This window comes from Delphinapterus leucas, chromosome X (assembly GCF_059928025.1).
Source record: "Delphinapterus leucas isolate spDelLeu-1000000601 "Yukka" chromosome X, BTC_Dleu_Yukka2, whole genome shotgun sequence".
NCBI classification, from domain to species: Eukaryota; Metazoa; Chordata; class Mammalia; order Artiodactyla; family Monodontidae; genus Delphinapterus; species Delphinapterus leucas.
Window position 1 is genome coordinate 44,979,827 of NC_143150.1, and position 17,476 is coordinate 44,997,302.

At 48.0% G+C, this 17,476-nt stretch overlaps 1 protein-coding gene and 1 long non-coding RNA gene across 2 annotated transcripts; both read left to right on the forward strand.

Moving 5' to 3' along the window:
* Positions 1 to 1,460: 1,460 nt before the first annotated feature.
* On the forward strand, positions 1,461 to 4,829 carry LOC149744237 (uncharacterized). The gene is made up of 3 exons (XR_016391315.1): positions 1,461 to 4,247; positions 4,365 to 4,469; positions 4,586 to 4,829. It is a non-coding gene; the product is annotated as an uncharacterized LOC149744237 (long non-coding RNA).
* Positions 4,830 to 5,000: 171 nt separating this feature from the next.
* On the forward strand, positions 5,001 to 9,331 carry LOC149744238 (nuclear RNA export factor 2-like). Its single transcript, XM_089904266.1, has 7 exons — positions 5,001 to 5,109; positions 5,229 to 5,336; positions 5,524 to 5,633; positions 7,431 to 7,467; positions 7,850 to 7,918; positions 8,002 to 8,057; positions 8,201 to 9,331. Exons 1-7 carry the CDS (start codon positions 5,068 to 5,070, stop codon positions 8,310 to 8,312), a joined length of 534 nt encoding a protein of 177 aa, XP_089760392.1. The 5' UTR covers positions 5,001 to 5,067; the 3' UTR covers positions 8,313 to 9,331.
* Positions 9,332 to 17,476: the final 8,145 nt, after the last annotated feature.

The following is a 17,476-nucleotide window of genomic DNA, read 5'->3' on the forward strand; positions in this document are numbered from 1 at the left end:
ATACGCAGTAAGTGACAGAGCTTCACTGGATTATTCTATCAAATACTTGACAAGTCAATGTCTGAGATTGCTTGTGTCTGAATCACCTTGATGAGGGAGGTCTCTAGCCCTGTTCAGGCACCCGACCTAGTTGGTCAGCTGGGGGACTGCGGTAGCTGTTATATAGCTCCCTTTTACGCTTTCCCCTCGGCAACGTTATTTCGAAAGGAAAGTGGGTGCTTGCAAATGACTCTGACTCTTCCTATACACTGTACGTAGACCACATGCCCTTACTGCTCCCTTTAAAATGTGAATTTTTCCCTTTCATTGCTGGATTTTCCTGAAAACGAGTTGGTTGCCCGGCATTCTCCAAAGGTCACCAATAAGGTTCCTCTTTGTTTTTGTTATTGTTGATGAGTATCATTATGAACTCCTGGCTTTTGAACATGTTGGTGGGCTTCAAACCACTGTTATGTGGTGTTGAGAAGAGGAGTGAAATGATTTGACTTGCGCTCTGCTGCTGGGTTGAAAAGAGACAGGTAAGGGAGCCAGGATGAAAGCAGAGGGGCCAGCTGGACAGCAGTACAGTCCAGGAGGTAGCTCTTGGTATCTTGGCCAGGGTGGTGGTAATGAAGGTGGTGAGAAGTGGCTGGCTTCTGGACATACTTTGAGAGAGGGGCCGAGAGAATCTCCTGACCAGTTGGATGTGGAGTGTGGGAGAAAGAGAGCACGCCAGGCCCCCTCCGAGGTTTGGGGACTGAGCAAGTGGCATTTGTGGGTCAAATGCCCTATCTGTGTTTCCTTTCACTTCCAGTGCCACACAGGGAAAGTCCCAAGGTTGTGAGTAGCAGGATTGCCCTGACAGCGGGCCACACAGGGAAAGCAAGGGCTCCCCAGAGGAGTTCATCTGAGGCCTGGTCGTAATCACTCCATCGTGGAGTGATCAGCAGTGGGCGGATCTTTACTCATAAGCGTGCCCTGAGACAACATGGAATAGTTAATGTACAAAAGGCACAGCACACAAACCTAGAGGACTTTAAGTATTACAACCCAAAGGAAGCTGGTTTGTAACAGTGTAATTACCATAATCCTCCCTCCCCACAAGCCACTAGTATGATTATCTGCTGGTTCACTGTTTCAGTGGAATGCGTTAAAAATAAAATATCCTTAGTGAATTCACCCATGGGAGAGAGAATTGACACGATCTTATTTCTGCAGGTGCCGAAAAACTTCCAAATCTTTTCCCATGGTGAATTAGATATGTTGGAGGGGAGAACTTGTGGGTGGAGGGGTGAACAGCAACACAACTCCTAGGAGTGAAGACAAGGTGAGATATAACCAGGACACTTTCTAAGTGTGGCTGTAGCTTCAGTATCCAGTGCAGTAGATATCAGAGTAAAGAAAATGAGCAAGAGCCAAAGAGAGGCCTTACAGAATGATGAAAGGATCAGGACACCAGGGAGACAAAAAGTTCCTAAATGTGTACGCACCAAACAACAGAGCCTCAAAGTACACGAAGGAGAAACTGGTGGAGCTGAAAGGAGAAAGAGCCAGATCTATGTTTATAGTGGGGGCCTTCCACACCCACCTCCCTCTTAGCAAGTGACAGAATTACTAGAGAGAAAATCAGCAAGGATATAGGAGACTTGAATAACACAGTAAACTAACGAGATCTGCATGACATAAAGAGAACAGTCCGCCCACCAACAGCAGAGTACAGGTTTTTCCCCGAGGGTCTCTGTAACATTCACCAAGTTAGACCATCTCCTCGACCATCAGACAAGCATCAGTAAATTCAGAAAGAATTGAGGGACTTCTCTGGTGGTGTGCTGGTTAAGAATCCGCCTGCCAGTGCAGGGGACAGAGGTTCGAGTCCCGGTCAGGAAGATCCCACATGCCGCGGAGCAGCTAAGCCCGTGCGCTTCAACTACTGAACCTGCGCTCTAGAGCCCTCGAGCCACAACTACTGAGCCCGCGTGCCGCAACTACTGAAGCCCGCGTGCCTAGAGCCCAAGCTCCGCAACAAGAGAAGCCGCCGCAACGGGAAGCCCGTGCGCCACAACGAAGAGTAGCCCCCGCTCGCCGCAAGTAGAGAAAGCCCGTGTGCAGCAACGAAGACCCAACGCAGCCATAAATAAAGAAATAAAATTATTTAAAAAAAAAAAAACACTTGAAATCTCCCAGAGTGTGCTCCCTGGCCATGATGGAATCAAATTAGCCACCAGTAATAGAAAGCAAAAAGAAGAATCCCTAAACACTGGGAAATGGTGGTTGACACATCATTCCAGGTTATCATTCACACCCTTGTTATAAAAGGGCTGAAGTTAGGAAGAGTTGCCTGCTGAGCTGAAAGGCATTTCAGGCTGGCCCGAAAGAGAGCTCACTCTGGCTCTTTCCAACAGAGTATTGTTCAGGGCAAGGCTGGAGGGAGGGAGACAGTTCAGGAGGCCGTTACACCAGTGCCACCTGACATTAAAGCTGCAAGTGCACTGGCAAAGGAAGTCCAGCTAGCTTGCTGGTTGTTAGTGGAATCGGTTTGGCGGCTCCTTGGATTTGGGAAGCATGAGAGAGGTATTGGTGTGGTTGCTGGAAAGTCCTGAGAGAAGGCAAGATTCGGGTGCCTTCCTGGTATATATATGACTGGTGTCCAGTCTAACCCATGGACGCATACACCTCGGTTCTTTATCAGTCCTGCTCCACTGTTTTAAAAGTTTCAGTGCAGTTGTCCTCTCCTCCCTCCTCCTTCTCCTCCCTCTTTGTCCTCCTTGTCGTCCTCTTCCTCATCCTGCTCCTCCTCGATTCTTCCCCTGATAGTGCCATCTGTCGGATAAGGCTGTCCTCTCTGGACAGGCAGAAGAGTGTCCTTTCTGAGGCTTGTGGGACTGGTCCCTTAGGCCAGGTTGGCACTTTGCCTGCCCTACCATGCTGTTAGCCTAAGACATGGTACGTGGTAAGTGGACCACAGATGTGTCTGCAAACTTGTATTTTTGTTCCTCTTTTCAGAATACGGTGATGGTGGTAGACCACCTCAAGGAAGAAAGAAAGGTTGGAGTTATTTCCAAGGTAATTCTGGCGAGAGGTGCCCTCATTATGAACACGATGGGTGTGAGCCTCAGCCCTCACACCTCCAGGAGGATGATGGAAACGTGGTGAAGAGGGATGTGCAGGAGGACCCCAAAGTAAGACAGTAAGTGGCCAGGCAGCAGGGTTTGTGCACAGCAGCCCCTGGGACTATGCACCTCTCTCACGCTCCGTGGACTTGTTTTTCTTCTCTCACTGCAAAACTGAAGCATGCTAGAAGTGAAATAATGGTTGAGCAATCCTAATTGTAGTGCTGGTGTCAAAGAGATGAGAGTGTACAGAAGACTTTCTTAGCACTTATGGCCACTCACCGTCCTTCTCTCCACATGCCCCCTGCAGCTCTCCCTGTACCATCCGAGGCAACAAGAGAGGAGTGAGATGGCACAGTGAAGGCCACATGCATACTACTGTGTGGAGAAACAGAAAACCTCTGGAGAGAGAAATGGGGGAGAACACACAAGATGGAACCCCAGGGAGCTGGTTCAGGGTCACAGTGAGTATCCTGAAAAATGTATGGAATGTGCAGGAGAGAAAAGGCAGGGGGAGTTGTGTTGGTCTCATGTAGAGATGCTGGTTTCTTTCACTGGGGACAGTTTGTAATCTGTCCTTTTTATTACCAGGAGTTAACAGTCTTGTTCATCTAAGGGCAGGTTCAGAGAAGCAATGTAAAGGGAACAGGCTGACCGTGAGGAGAACGGAGGAGCCTGTCTCAAAGCAAAGGTGGAAACTACTGCCGAGGATATGGAGCAACTCCACATTGGAGGTCTCAGTTTGGCAAGCTGAGTGTGGGAGACAGAGGGTCGATCCTCTGGAGACCTTGTCTGAGGGGCAAGCAGTGTGTGCGCTGGGTAGGATCTCCTGGAAATTTATAAAAGGAAGATCATCTCTGACACCTTGATTATGTGGAAGAGAGTTTGACTGGAGAGAAAGAGTATTTAGAAAATCCATATTACGCACACCCATAAGAAATCATGCCAGTGGTCCCTTCTTTACAAGCCCTTTCAAGCTCAGCAGAAGGCCGGAAAAGAACAGGAAAAGTTTCGTCCTCCAGCCTAAATTCCCTGTTGTCTGTCCTCTCTCCCATGCCTTCTTTTCATCCTTAGATTCCTTGTGGGATAAAGTATGACAAGACATGGCTAATGAAGTCAATCCAGAGCCATTGCAGTGTCCCCTTCACTCCAGTGGACGTAAGAGAGGATGCCGAAGCCAGACGCGTGGGCACAGGGAAGGGGGAGAGAGAGAGACCTGGTTCAGCAGAGTCTGTTGGCTTCTGATACTATTGCTGTTGCATTCAATCCCTGTAGTTCCACTTTATGCAAAATGGGGCTCAGTTCTTTGTCCAGGAAGCTAGCACTGCCTCTGCATTGATGGATGTCAGCTACAAGATTCGTGACGAGGAGAGCCGAAAGGTGTGTGTTGAGGGCGTTACGTATACCTCATCCTGAGGAAGGAGTACAGGCCAGGGGCTGGTTGTCTTCTTTGGAACTAGAGTTCCTGGTGCTTACCCCACCTCTTCTTCCTGCAGATACCTGTCTTTGTCAGCCCCTCCGCTGTTCCCTACTCTGTGCGGGATAAGTTGAAGCCAGAAGAAATGGAGCAGCTAAAGGTAATGCAGACTCAAGGCGTGTTGTGTGCCAGCGCTCAGACCCACCTCTCCTCCTTCCAGTCCCCCGTCCCCCTCGCCCCCGATTTCCCTGCCACCACCACAGCCTCAGAGCGGCTCTCTCCATCTCTCTCTCCGCAGCTGACCTTGAGCAAACGATTTGATGTCTCCCAGCAAGCTCTTGACCTCCGGAGGCTCCGCCTTGACCCAGGTACGGCTGACAGCAGTAATTCTAGGGCCGGCGAGGGCAGAGGGGTCTTCCTGGAGGGAGACTTAGGGATGGTAACGTGGGGAGGGGCTGGTGCTGGCCCCACACCCCACTCAGCCATCCTATTCCCTCCCCTCTCCTTCCTGAAGACTTGGTGGGCTATGATATTGATATATTTCTGAATCGAAGAAGCTGCATGGCTGCCACCCTGCAGGTCATCGAAAAGTATTTCCCTGAGGTGAGGCTGTAGGCCCAGTGCTGGTATTAGGGTAGGGGGTGGAAGAGATGGGGTGGACGGCAGATTTGTCTCCAAGGTCCTAGATAGTAACCTTCACTCTACCTCTTCTTGCCCCAAAGCTGTTGTCCTTGAACTTGAGCAGCAACAAACTGTACCAGCTGGATGGCCTGTCTGACATTATACAGATGGCCCCCACGGTCAAGATCCTGAACCTCTCCAAAAATGAGGTGAGAAGAGGGAGCCAGGTCAAAGTTGGGTTGAGAGTGGGGAGGGGGGCATGTTAGTGGCCATCAGAGTGATGACAGGAGGCAGGTGAAGGTACCTGTGTGGGAGGGAGGGGTCTGGGGGTGCAGGGATCCGGATGTCCCTCTTTCCCTGGGATTCCTTTTCCCACTTCCGCCCCATATTTCTCAGCTGACGTCTGTGTGGGAGTTGAGCAAGATGCAAGGGCTGAAGCTTGAAGAGCTGTGGCTGCAAGGGAACCCATTGTGTGACACCTTCCCAGACCAGTCCACCTATGTAAGGTCAGTGTGAACATCCTGTCACCCTTCTTGGTGACCTTCACCCATGGGAGCCTAGACTATCTGTGACAGTGCCCCTTTGCCAAAGGTGGCAGCCCTGGTCTTCTGGGAGGATCACAGGCCCCACCTTCTGCTCTCTCTGTGCCTCTCACCGGTGAGGAGTTTCCTTCCCCTGACCTGCTCACCTCTGCAGGCGCTCTGGGGTCTGTTTCCAGCTCTCTGCGCCCAGCTATATTCCAGCAAGGCCTCCCAAGAGTGTGCCCCAGGAAGCAGGGCTTCTCCTCCTCACCAGGACCGGGAGCGACCAGCCTTGATCCAGATGCTGGCGCCCTGGACTGAGAAGGGTCCTCCTGTCCAGGGCTTCTTGCTGAGAGAAGCCTTCCTTCTTCGTGCTGAGATGGGGTTTGCCTCCCCCGTTCTGAGAGGGGCCCTCTTCCCCTTCCTCCAAATGGATCCCCCCTCCTCTCCCAGGTTGACATGGGGGCTTTCCTGCGCCATGCTGAGGGCTGAGGCCATGGGTGGCTGCTGTCATGACATCCATTCTGCTGGCCCAGTGCCAGGAGCTGGACCCTCCTTGGGAAAAAGCAGGGATCCCTGAGTCAAGGGGCCAGACGTGATCACGCCAGTGATCAGAGGGCTTCCTGAGGCAGGGGTGGAAGGCAGAGGGCAGAGGTGGTAGAGGAGACAGAAGGACAGGCCTCTCAGGGGCACTTGCCATCCCTCCCTGCACACGTCACATCATCCCGACTGGTCCTTCACAGGAGCCCTGGGCAGCCTGAGACAGGTATGATTCCTCAGATAAAGAACCAACTCAGAGAGGTGCAGGGGTCATCGGGAGAGAAGACGGTGATCTTCAGAGGGAGCCACGGATCCTCAGCCCCATACTGAGCTGGGACCTGACCCTTTCCTCCTTCTGGGGAAGATGTGACCCCATGGCTGCTCGGTTTCCCATGCCCAAGTCTGGCTGAGCTCACACAGGTGACAAAGTTTCAGCCAGCATCCAGTGGGCCCCCAGCCCAACATGTGCATATTTTCCATTCCTACCTGGTGTGTCTGGGCGATTCTGGGGCAGGTGAAGAGCCGCAACAAGTGTGCCGTTTCCCCTTTCTTCTCTCTTCTTCCCTGACCCCGACCACGGGAGAGCTTCTTTCCCTTCCCTTTGTTGTCTCTCTCTCCCCTGTCTCTGTGCCCCTATGTCTCTCTCATCTCTCCCTTCCTACCTTCACTCCCTTTCTGTCTTCATCCCCTCCATCTCCCTCCTTGAGCCCCACCTCACTCACCTCGCTGGCCCAGCATCCTGGGCCATCCCTGGGGGGTGTCGGGGTCTGGCCAGAGTGCTGGACCCCCAGTGAGGTAACAGAGCCCCGGGCTCCCACTCCATCCCCTCTTCTCCCCACAGCCTTCAGTGGGGCCCTGGAGGAAGGAAGGGAGGAGAAGGAAGCCCTGCAGCATGGGTTTGAAATGCTGGTCCCTGTGGCACTGGAGAAGGGAGTCCGAGTAGTCTGGGTGGGAGCTACCTAGGCGAAGGAGAGGAAGGGAGGGAGGGAAGGAATATTAAAGTGAAGGTACTGAGGGAGATGAGGAGACAGTGCCTTTCAGACAGTAAGATGACAGATGCTCAGTGCTCAACAGGCAAGTGGACTGAAAACCCCTAAAATCAGGAGCAGAGGTGGGCAAAGGGTGCTGCTGGATTGGCCAGAACACACTGATCTCTGTTTATGGTATTACTGTTTTAACTCAAAGGAAGCATTGCAACCTTGAACTATCAACCACCTGTTCTCTATTTTTGGTTTTGGACAGGGCCATCAGAGAATGTTTCCCGAAGTTGTTACGCCTGGTAAGTGCCTACGAAAATCATTGTCTCTTTCGAATGTCGGTGGCCTCTGCACCTGCCCTCAAGCCCTTTGGGTCTTGCCTAGATCACATATTAGCATCAGAACCTTAACCATTTTGGGGGACATGGACTCCTGGAAATGACATGGATATACTTGCTGGAAAAATACCCATAAATACACACACGCACACACACAAGTTGAATATAACACTAGAGACTTCCAGGACCTCATGATGAAGACATCCACTGTAAGCTTTCCCATGGAATTTCCAGGGCCCTTTCACACCTGACCTCTGACCCTCACCCTCCTGGGCCCATCCTTTTCCCGGATCATCCAGCGCCACTCCCCTGGTCTCCACTCCTGACTTTCTCTTCCCTTCTCCAGGATGGCCAGCAGTTACCGTCACCAGTGACCGTTGACGTTGACACTCCCTACATAGTAAAGCTCTGCAAGGTGAGGAAAAGGATCAAACAACATTTGGGGTGTTGCAGGGAGGCTTTATCTACTGCATAGTCTCAAGTGCCATTTGATTCCAGGGAAGCTACTTTGTATCTGATGAGCTGAAGAGTCTAGTCCTGCAATTCCTGAAGCAGTAAGTATCTCTGGGAAGCTGAGCAAGGGGGGGGAGGGCTAGGACAGGTGAGGCCACCTAAGCACAGGTCTGCTCAGGGGAGTTTTCAAGTCCATTTGAGGTCCAGACCACAGAGATAGACTGTCTTCATTGCTCCTCCTTAGGTACTACTTGATCCATGACTATGGAGACAGACAGGTTCTCGCGGGTGCTTATCACGAGGAGGCCTGCTTCTCCCTGACGATTCCCTTCCACCACAAGGACCCAGCCCCGTGAGTATCACAGCACAGGCTGTGCTCCTGGGCCGTGTGGCTCCCCAGCAGACACAGGCCAGCTCCTGCAAACACCCACCACCCACTGTTGCTCTTTGTCTCCTAGAAGCAGCTTGTGCGAGTATTTCAAGGACAGCAGGAATATGAAGAAGCTCAAGGACCCCTGTGAGTGTGTGATGGGAAGACTGGGTGGGAAAGGGCGGTGAAGGGGTCAATCATAGGGCCCAGGGCGTGGCAGCCCCTGACCTTCGCTCGCTTCCCCTCCCCTCACAGACCTGCGGGTCCAGCTGCTGAAGCACACAAAACGTGTCATTGTGCACACCCTCTGTGTGTTGCCCAAGACTCAGCATGCCTTCAGCTCCTTTGTGGTGGACACGTGGTTCCAGACGGTGAGCGCCTGCTTCCTCCCTCGGGTGGGCCCAGGAGGCCGCAGGTGGGTGGGAGGTGGAGGTGGTGACTGGGCGCCTGGGCTCTTCCCTTTCAGCAAACGATGCTCTGCTTCTCCGTCTGCGGAGTGTTCAAGGCAGGTGAGTGTGTGTAGGCCCCCAGCGCAGATGCCCCACTGCTGCCTCCCCCTGGCCAGGCTCACACCCAGAACCACCCAGCATCCCTGACCCCTTCCCTTCCCTTCGCTTTCTTTCCCCTTCCCTTCCCTTCCCTCCCCTTGTATTCCCTTCTGTTCCCTCCCCTCCCCTCCCCTCCGCCCGCCTCCACTTCCCCACTGTGTTCTCCTGCCCTCAGGCTTCCCACAGACAACCCAGGTCTGAGCTGTGTCCATGCCTGTCTGCCCTGCACACCCTGGGCGTTGGTGACACAGGCTGTGGATTTTGGTGGCTCTCATCCCAGATCCTTACTCTGAGAACTTGGGCCGTTACTGAACCTCTCAGTTTCCTCATTTGCAAAATGGGGTAGTAGTATCCACCTCTTGGGCGGCTGTGAAAAATGCATCCCGTGAACTTGTGTAGTGGTCGTCAGGGGCCCTGTCACTGGGTGCAGACTGCTCCTATAGTTGCCCTCCCCATTCCCGACACCCTGGCCCCCGTGAACAACTGCCCTCTCAACACGAGTGTCCAGTCACACCCTGACTGGGGACCGCTGTGTGAGCGTGTACAGCACATGCAGCTGTAAGGGGTACTGTTGTTTGTTTGCTGTTGAAGTGGAAGGAAGTTCTCAGGGCTGTGTGCGTTCCTTCACCCGGACCTTCATCGCTACCCCTGCCCGCAACTGCAGGTGAGAGCCCTGTTGTGGGCGGGAATGCCCATCCCTGCCTGGGCTCAGGGGCGTGGGAATGTGGTGGCAAAGACCTTAGGTTTACTCAGTATTGTGGAAAGCCAGCAGGGGGATCCCAGGAGCAGTCTGGCCTAGTAGTTAAGAAGAGTATGGGCCTGGAATCGGCCTATGCGTTCACTCCTTGACCCAACACTCACTCGCTGTGTGACCTTGGTCAATTCACATGACCTCTGTGTGACTCCGTGTCTTCTTCTGAGAATGGGGATCAGACTGTCCACCCCTTGCACTGTGGTAAAGGGTAAATGCGAAATTGCCCCTGGTTTGGGGATGAACCTATAAATCAAGTGAAGGTGGTAGACAGTCTCTCCAAAGGTGGGCTCTGTGGGGAGGGGCAGAGGTACCAGTCAAGGAACCTGGGAGACAGACACAGGAGGGACGAGGAAGGAATCTGGTTGCTGAGTGCCAGTGGGAGCAGAGTCAGCACTGGGGGTGTGGGTGTCCATCCACCAGTTGTCTGAGGGCCCATTTTTCCTTCAGTCTGTGCATCGTGAATGACGAGCTGTTTGTGAGGGATGCCGACCCCAGTGAGACCCAGAGTGTGTTCTCCATCCCACTGCCTACACCCACCTCCAGCTCCATGCACCCCCTCTCCCAGCAGCAGCAGGACATCATGCAGGTATCTTCCACCCCATCTGAGGTGAACCGCTAGTGGTCTCAGAAGTGAGTGCTGGGGTTGCATGGGGATAGGAGGGAGCTGGGAGGAGTAGAGGAGTGATTAATGGGAATTTTCAGGTAACTATTTTAAATCTATTTTTCCTTACAAACGTTTACTTGTGAGAAATACCCTAATTTCATACTAATACATTTCCATGTATTGTAAAATACAGGTATCCTATCTTATATACTGTTTTGAAACTTCTTTTATTATTAGTGCCAGCATCGTTTCTTCTCAGTATATGTGAAGCTACATTATTCTTTCTAAGATCAATATATTAAACAATTGAATTCCAGGAAGCCATAAGCTATTATTGATAGGCATTTAGCTTTTCGCCTCTTTTTCAGCATTACATGCAGTGGCATCTGCTCATTCTGGTACATACATGTTGGTAAACTTGAAGGCTTGCTCTTGTAGCATAGATGTAGCAGTGAAGTTGTGTGGTCAAGTGTCTCCAGTTTGGTCCTAAGGGAGGTCATCTATCCTCCCCCACTAGAGGCGCTTTCAGTACAATGACTAGACTATACCAGAGCTAAAAATTGCTTTACTCATCAAAAAGTGAATTCTGAGAATTCAGAGATAAGAAGAAATAGACCTCTAGGGTTTCAGGAAGGTGAAGGTGGACAGAAGTCAGGTGCCCTGGGGTTGACACTCACGGCTGCTGGCTCTGCTGACATGCCAATTCTTTCTCTTTACTTTCTTCAGTCCAAGGGCAAAATTCCAGATGTGACCCTCATCCACTGACCTGGGATCTTGAGAAGAAAACTCTGCAAATGAGCCTTTAGATGTCAGTTTCATCCTCATCATATTTGTCACCTCTCTTCTCTTAACTGAAGCCATATCCATGACTAAGCTTGCAGTCCGGCTAATCAGGAAGCCAAAGTTTACCGTGTAGGCCTGCCCGTTGTTTTATATTTTTCCCACACATGATCCTTGTGTATCTTTATATTAAAGAGTAACATTGCACATTGTATGTTGTGTGTCTTGGATTGCTCTTCCCCTGACCCAACCATGAGTTAGTGGGGCCAGGACCAAAAAGTCCCATCTCCCACATCATCCCTGGCAGTCTCTAGCATTTATATCCGACCTACACAGTGCTTGAAAATTATAGAGTAAGGACTCCATCCCTGGACAACCCTAAAATCCAAGCTTTGCCTCCTGATAACCTTCTCTCCACCACTTCAGTACTCACAAGTTGTGACCGTTCTGATGTTCACTTCTATAAACAAATATAAGGTATTTAGCAAGTAAAGTACCATATTTACTCCAATAATTATGGATTTCTTACTCATTTAACAGGTCTAAAACTGTGTTAACATTTTTATTAGGTTCTTAGGTTCTGTACCGAAGACTATTTTCCCCACAACTCCTGTGTTGTTTTTTTAACTTTTTTATTTTGAAATAATTATTGATTTACCAAAAGTTGCAAAAAAATGTGTAGAGAGGTCATGTATACCCATCACTCACCTTCTCCTAATGATAACACCTTGTATTACTTTAGTACAGTATCGAAACTAAGAAATGGACATTGGTACAATCCACTGAGCTTACCACAGTTTCGCCATTTTACATGCACTCATTTGTGTGTTAGAACACTTGGGCATAATACTTATATATTTAATAATTCCATGCACTTTTACCAGCAGTGTAGGTGTTCTATCACCACAAACAAGATCAAAAACTGTTTCATCACCACACGTTTCCCTCATGTTAGCCTTTATAGCCACACCCACCTTCTTCCTGATCCCACATCCCTAAACTCTGTCAAACACTATTATAATTTCCTAAATGTCATAGAAATGGAATCATATAGTACACTACCTTTAGGAATGGATTTCTTTCACTCAGCCTAATTCTCCTGAGATCCATCCAAGTTGTAAAGTGTGTCTATCGTCTGTTCCTTTTTATTGCTGAATAGGATTCCACGGTGTGAATGTACCACAGTTTGCTTACCCATTCCCCCGTTGAAAGACATCTGGGCTATTTCCACTTTTTAACTATTGTGAGTAAAACTGTGATGAACTTCATGTAAAGGTTTTTGTGTAAACATAAATTTTCATTTCTCTGGGTAAATTGCCCAGAGTGCAACTGCTGTACCATTTGGTAATCGCATGTTTCGTTTTGAAAAACCTGCCAAATTGTTTTCCAGACGGCCTGTACCATTTTACATTCCCTTTGGCAATGTGTGAGTGACTCAGTTTATCCAGTGTTGCCTGCATTTGGTTTTGTCCATTTTTTTCAGCCATTCTGATAGGTGGGTTTAACATTTCATTGCGCCTTTAATTTGCATTTGCATGATGGCTAAAGATGTTGAATAGCTTTTCCTAAGCCTATTTGCCCTCTGTTCATGTCTTTCATCCATTTTATAATTGGATTAAGAGGCAAGAAGTTACCTCTAGAGAGCTGCCCTGGCTCTGGCTAACAGGCAGAGTAAGAGAATGTGAGGCCCCTCGAGACTCACTTTTCTTGACAGGGAGGGCAGAAGTGGGGCTGAAGCTATTAAACGTTCCTCAAATTAGGACTGAACTTGGATATGCAACAGGATTAAGAGGTGTGGGCATCTCTGGGTCCATCTGTGGAGATCTGGATAGGGCAGAAAAAGACGGGGCATATGGGGTAGAGGAAAAACAGTGGAAGGAGGGAGATACGGGGGGATGCCTCCCAAACGATGCTAGATTCACCAGTCTCAGCCTGCTCAATGGAGTGCAAGAAACTATTCTAGACGTGTGGTTTTCAACTCTGGATATCCATTAGGATCCCCTCGAATGCTCAGATTCAACCAACTGAATCAGAGCCTCTAGGGATAAGCCCAGTCATCAGTGTCTTGAAGGTTCACCCCAGTTGATTCTAATGAGCTGTCAAACTTGAAAACCTTATCTGATGGTGTATTAGTTTGCTATGGCTGCCATAACAAGACACCACAGGCTGAGTAGCTTAAACAACAGAAATTTATTTCTCACAGTTTTAAAGGTTGGAAGTCCAAGATCCAGGTGTCCACAGGTTTGGTTTCTTCTGAGGCCTCTCGCCTTGCTTGCAAATGGCCTCCTTCTTACTCCTTCTTCACATGGTTGTCCCTCTGTGCATACACACCCTGGTATCTCTTTACGTGTCCTGAACTCCTCTTATAAGGAAACCAATCATATTGGATTAGTGTCTACCCTAACGGCCTCATTTTAATTTAATCACCTCTTTAAAGGCCCTATCTTCAAACACAGTCACATTCTGAGGTACTGGGTGTTAAAGCTTCAACGTATGAATTTGGGTAGGACACAGTTCAGTCCACAACAGATGGTATGAGAAACACCATGGTCTGAGACATTCATCTCCCTTTTAGCCACCTTCCTGGAACTACTATACAACACTTCTGCCATCACCTCATTAGGTAGAAGTCGGTCATGTGACCATTCTTGGCTGCAAAGGAGGCTATAAATGTGGTCTTTTACTGGAAACATTACTGTCCCAAATAAATTTGGGATTCTTTTATTAAGAAAGAAGGAGAATAGGTATAGAACATATGCTACACTTTCATACCCAAGGCAGCTAGAAGCACCACCTCAATTATCATGTCCTTTCTACCCAGTTTTCCAACCACAGTTTTCATGGGTTCAAACAAAACTGCTGCTTCAGAGACACCTGAGCTCACTCTCCCATCCTCCCAAATCCCATGTCCCAGACTATGCCTGAGTCCTCACAACTTAGCATGCTAAATCTACGTCATTCACTCACTCATTCATTCATTCAACAAATATTTATTGGTTACCAGTGATATGTGAGGCACTGTGATAGGCACTGGAGATAAATCAGAGAACCTGACAGACAGGGTCATGGTTCTCAGGGAGCTCACATTCTACAGGGGTTGATACACTCAAGATTTAAGAGCCATTAAGAAAATAATATGGGAAAATGTGACAGAGAATGACTAGGGTGGGGAAGGCAAGGAAGGATTTTCTGAAGACGTAACTTAGATTTAATATTCAAATAACAGGAAGTACACAGTCAGCAGTGGGAAGATATAGGAGCTGAGCCCTCGAGGCAGAGGGAAGAGCAAGACGAAAGGCCCTAAGATATGGGCAAGCTTGGCAGTTTTAGAGAACAGCTTGTGTGCCAGTGTGTATTGGGAGGACAGTGTTAGAAAATGAGGTGAGAATGGTTGGAGGGGCCCAATAACAGAAGGTCCTGTGGGCCATGGTAAGGACTCTGGGTTTTGTTCTTATTATGATGGAGCCATTGGGTGCTTTCTGAAAGGAAGGGAACTTATTATTAAAATCTGCTTTATTAAAGCTCATTCTAAATGTTCCTTGGAGGACAGATGGAAATAGAGCAACTGTAAGATCAAGAGACAAGATTAGGAGGCTACTACACACATGACAGTGAGAGGTTACAGTCTCGTAGACCACAGTCGTAGCAATGGAAGGGGTGAGATGGGGTTTGAGATGAGATGTATCTTGGAAGTACTGAACTTGTTGATGAAGTCCACGTTTGTGGTAAGGATAGAGAGGAATTAAGTGTGTCTCCTGGAATGTGGATTTTTGCAGCTGGGTTAGGGCGGTTTTCTTCGATGGGGAAATGAATGGAGGACCAGCTTTGGTGCAATGCCAGAAAACTGACAGTTCTGTTTTGACCATGTCGTTTGTGGAGCCTACGAATAATCTGGGTGGGGAGCATGTGGTTGGATGTATAAGTCAGGAGATCCTGAGAACATTCTTGGCTGTGGCAAAAAAAACAAAAACAAAAACAAAAATCAAGCATGCAAGCAAACACACGAAAAACCCAACTGTACAGTTCAATCTGAAAATACAGGTTGATTCCACATATGAGCATGACACAGCTCCAGATTCTGGAAGGGATACAAAGACATATTAAAAGCCAACTTCACTGAGCTATAATTTATGTTCCACATAATGCATCCATCTTTTTTTTTTTTTTTTTTTTTTTGGCTGTGCTGCGTGGCTTGCCGGATCTTAGTTCCCCAAACGGGGATCAAACCTGGGCCCCTTGCAGTGAGAGCACTGAGGCTTAACCACTGGACTTAGCTATAAGGCTAAGGCTCTGGCCTGCCAGGGGCTACGAACTGTCAGAGAAGAAAGATATATGTGTGGCATATAACTATCATTCATCCACTTATTCATCCATTCATGCACCTAGTGCATGTCAAGCTTAGTGCTAAGAAGGGAAGATAGGACCATGAACAAATTCAGACAATGTCTCTGTCTTCCTGAAGATTAGGAGTCGAAATAGAGAACTGCAAGTGGCTCTGGTTGCTAAATAGTAAGGGAGGTATTTGGTGAGATAATTGGGGCCCCAAAAGGTCTAACCCCAGTGCACAGACGCAACTCTTCCCCTTCTGCATGTCTCATTGATAATGCTGTGGCATGACCTAGAACATAGAGCTGTTAGAATAGCATGAGCCTGAACATTCTGTGCATAAATGGCTGAGGAAACAGCTTTCCAAACCTTCCACCCAGCAATCAGCCCTGATTATGTGCAGAAGTAGATCTCAATTTCATTTAATTCTCACAGTTGGAGTTGTATGACTAATGATTTTGTCTCTGTATCTAATTACGAAGCTGAGGATAAGAAGGGTGAAGTATCTTGAAAGAAAATAGCAGATCTATTGATAATAGGAAAGTGTTAGATTTTATGCTGTGAGCTATTAACAAGTGTGGAATACTAGTTCCCATCCTTTAGGTCCAGGCTGAGGTAGTAGCAATGCAAATATCTCAGTCAAATGCCTGGGATTCATTGGCCATTCGAGAATTTTAGGAACTGGAGAAGCTATAGGAAAATGAAAGCCTAACATACCATCCTCCTGCCTGCTCCACATCATTGTTCCTGCCTCTGCTCTCTTGTTTTCTATGATAACGTCATCTTAACATTAGGTTTTGTTATTGACTGAACTGTGTTCTCCCAAAATTCATATCCTGAAGCCCTAACTACCAGTGCCTCAGAATGTGACTGGATTTGGAGATAGGGCCTTTAAAAGGTGATTAAGTGAATTTAAGGCTGTTAGGGGATACGTTAATCCCATCTGACTGGTGTGCTTATAAGAAGAGGAGTTTAGGACACACAGAGAGACAGCAGAGGTGTGTATACAAAGAGGCACAACCATGTGAAAAAGCAGCAATAAGATGGCCATCTTCAAGCCAAGGAGAGTGGCCTTAGAAGAAATCACCCCTGCTCACACCTTGATCTTGTACTTCCAGCCTCCAGCACTGTGAGAAACAAATTTCTGTTGTTAAGCCGCTTAGTCTGTGGTATTTTTGTTGTGGCAGTCTGAACAGTCTAATACAGGCATTATGAACGTGTTTCAGTAGTTCATGAAGCAGGTAGAGTAGACTGTCAGAAAGGATGAAAATAAAGTGATGGTAAAAAATACCAATGATCAGTAAAACTGAAAGAAACGTGGTTAATTTATATTACTCTCAGGCAAAATAGACATCAAGCGATTGCAACCAAGAAGGCTACTATCAAATCATAAAAGAAAAAGTATTAAGAAGATAACAAATTCTGAACTTACATTCACCTGATAACATATCTTCAGAAACATATATAGCAGTAAGTAACCAAGTTACAAGTAAGAGAAAGTAAAATCCATTTTGTGTATACGATAAGGAAAGATACTTGCTTATATAACTGAGAGTCCAGAGGTAGAGGAGACTTTAGGTTAGTTGATCCAGTGGCTCAAAGATATAAAGACTCAGGCCCAATCTTGAACCAATGTCTGTGGCTAGGGACATAGGATTATTGCGTGAGATCTAGAGTAACTCTGGTCTCACCCTTGGAACTAGCAGGCAAATTCCCCCCAAACATATGACTGTATGAGGGAGGAAAGGCACTAATGAAAATTTGAGACCACTTAGGAAGATGAGGAATGTATATTGCATAGGTAAACAAAAATATCACCTTCAGGCACCATTTGAAAGCACAATTATCAGTATGAGCATAATACCCACAGTTCTCAAGCTCAAATGGTTTTCAACTACTATGTCTTTCCAGGTAACAAATACTTCTATTCAGGAAATACCTACATTGAATTAGTGAATGGGGAGCTACAAAGCGCTAGAGCTCTCACCCCTGCAGTAAGTTTAGGAAGAACCACAAAGGCATCCATGGTAGCGTACTGAAATCTCTTTTTCTTTCTCAAATTTTTGGCAAAGCTTTCTCTTTACTATCGTACTTTGATATTATTGTGTCAGGATAGTTTGACTAGAAGGGAATGGATT

Bases quoted from the DNA above. Each gene is read 5' to 3' on its own strand.
- LOC149744238 (XM_089904266.1), top strand. From the start codon at position 5,068: ATGGCTGCCACCCTGCAGGTCATCGAAAAGTATTTCCCTGAG. The intron at 5,110-5,228 runs GTGAGGCTGTAG...CTTGCCCCAAAG, and splicing joins TCGAAAAGTATTTCCCTGAG to CTGTTGTCCTTGAACTTGAG. The intron at 5,337-5,523 runs GTGAGAAGAGGG...CATATTTCTCAG, and splicing joins TGAACCTCTCCAAAAATGAG to CTGACGTCTGTGTGGGAGTT.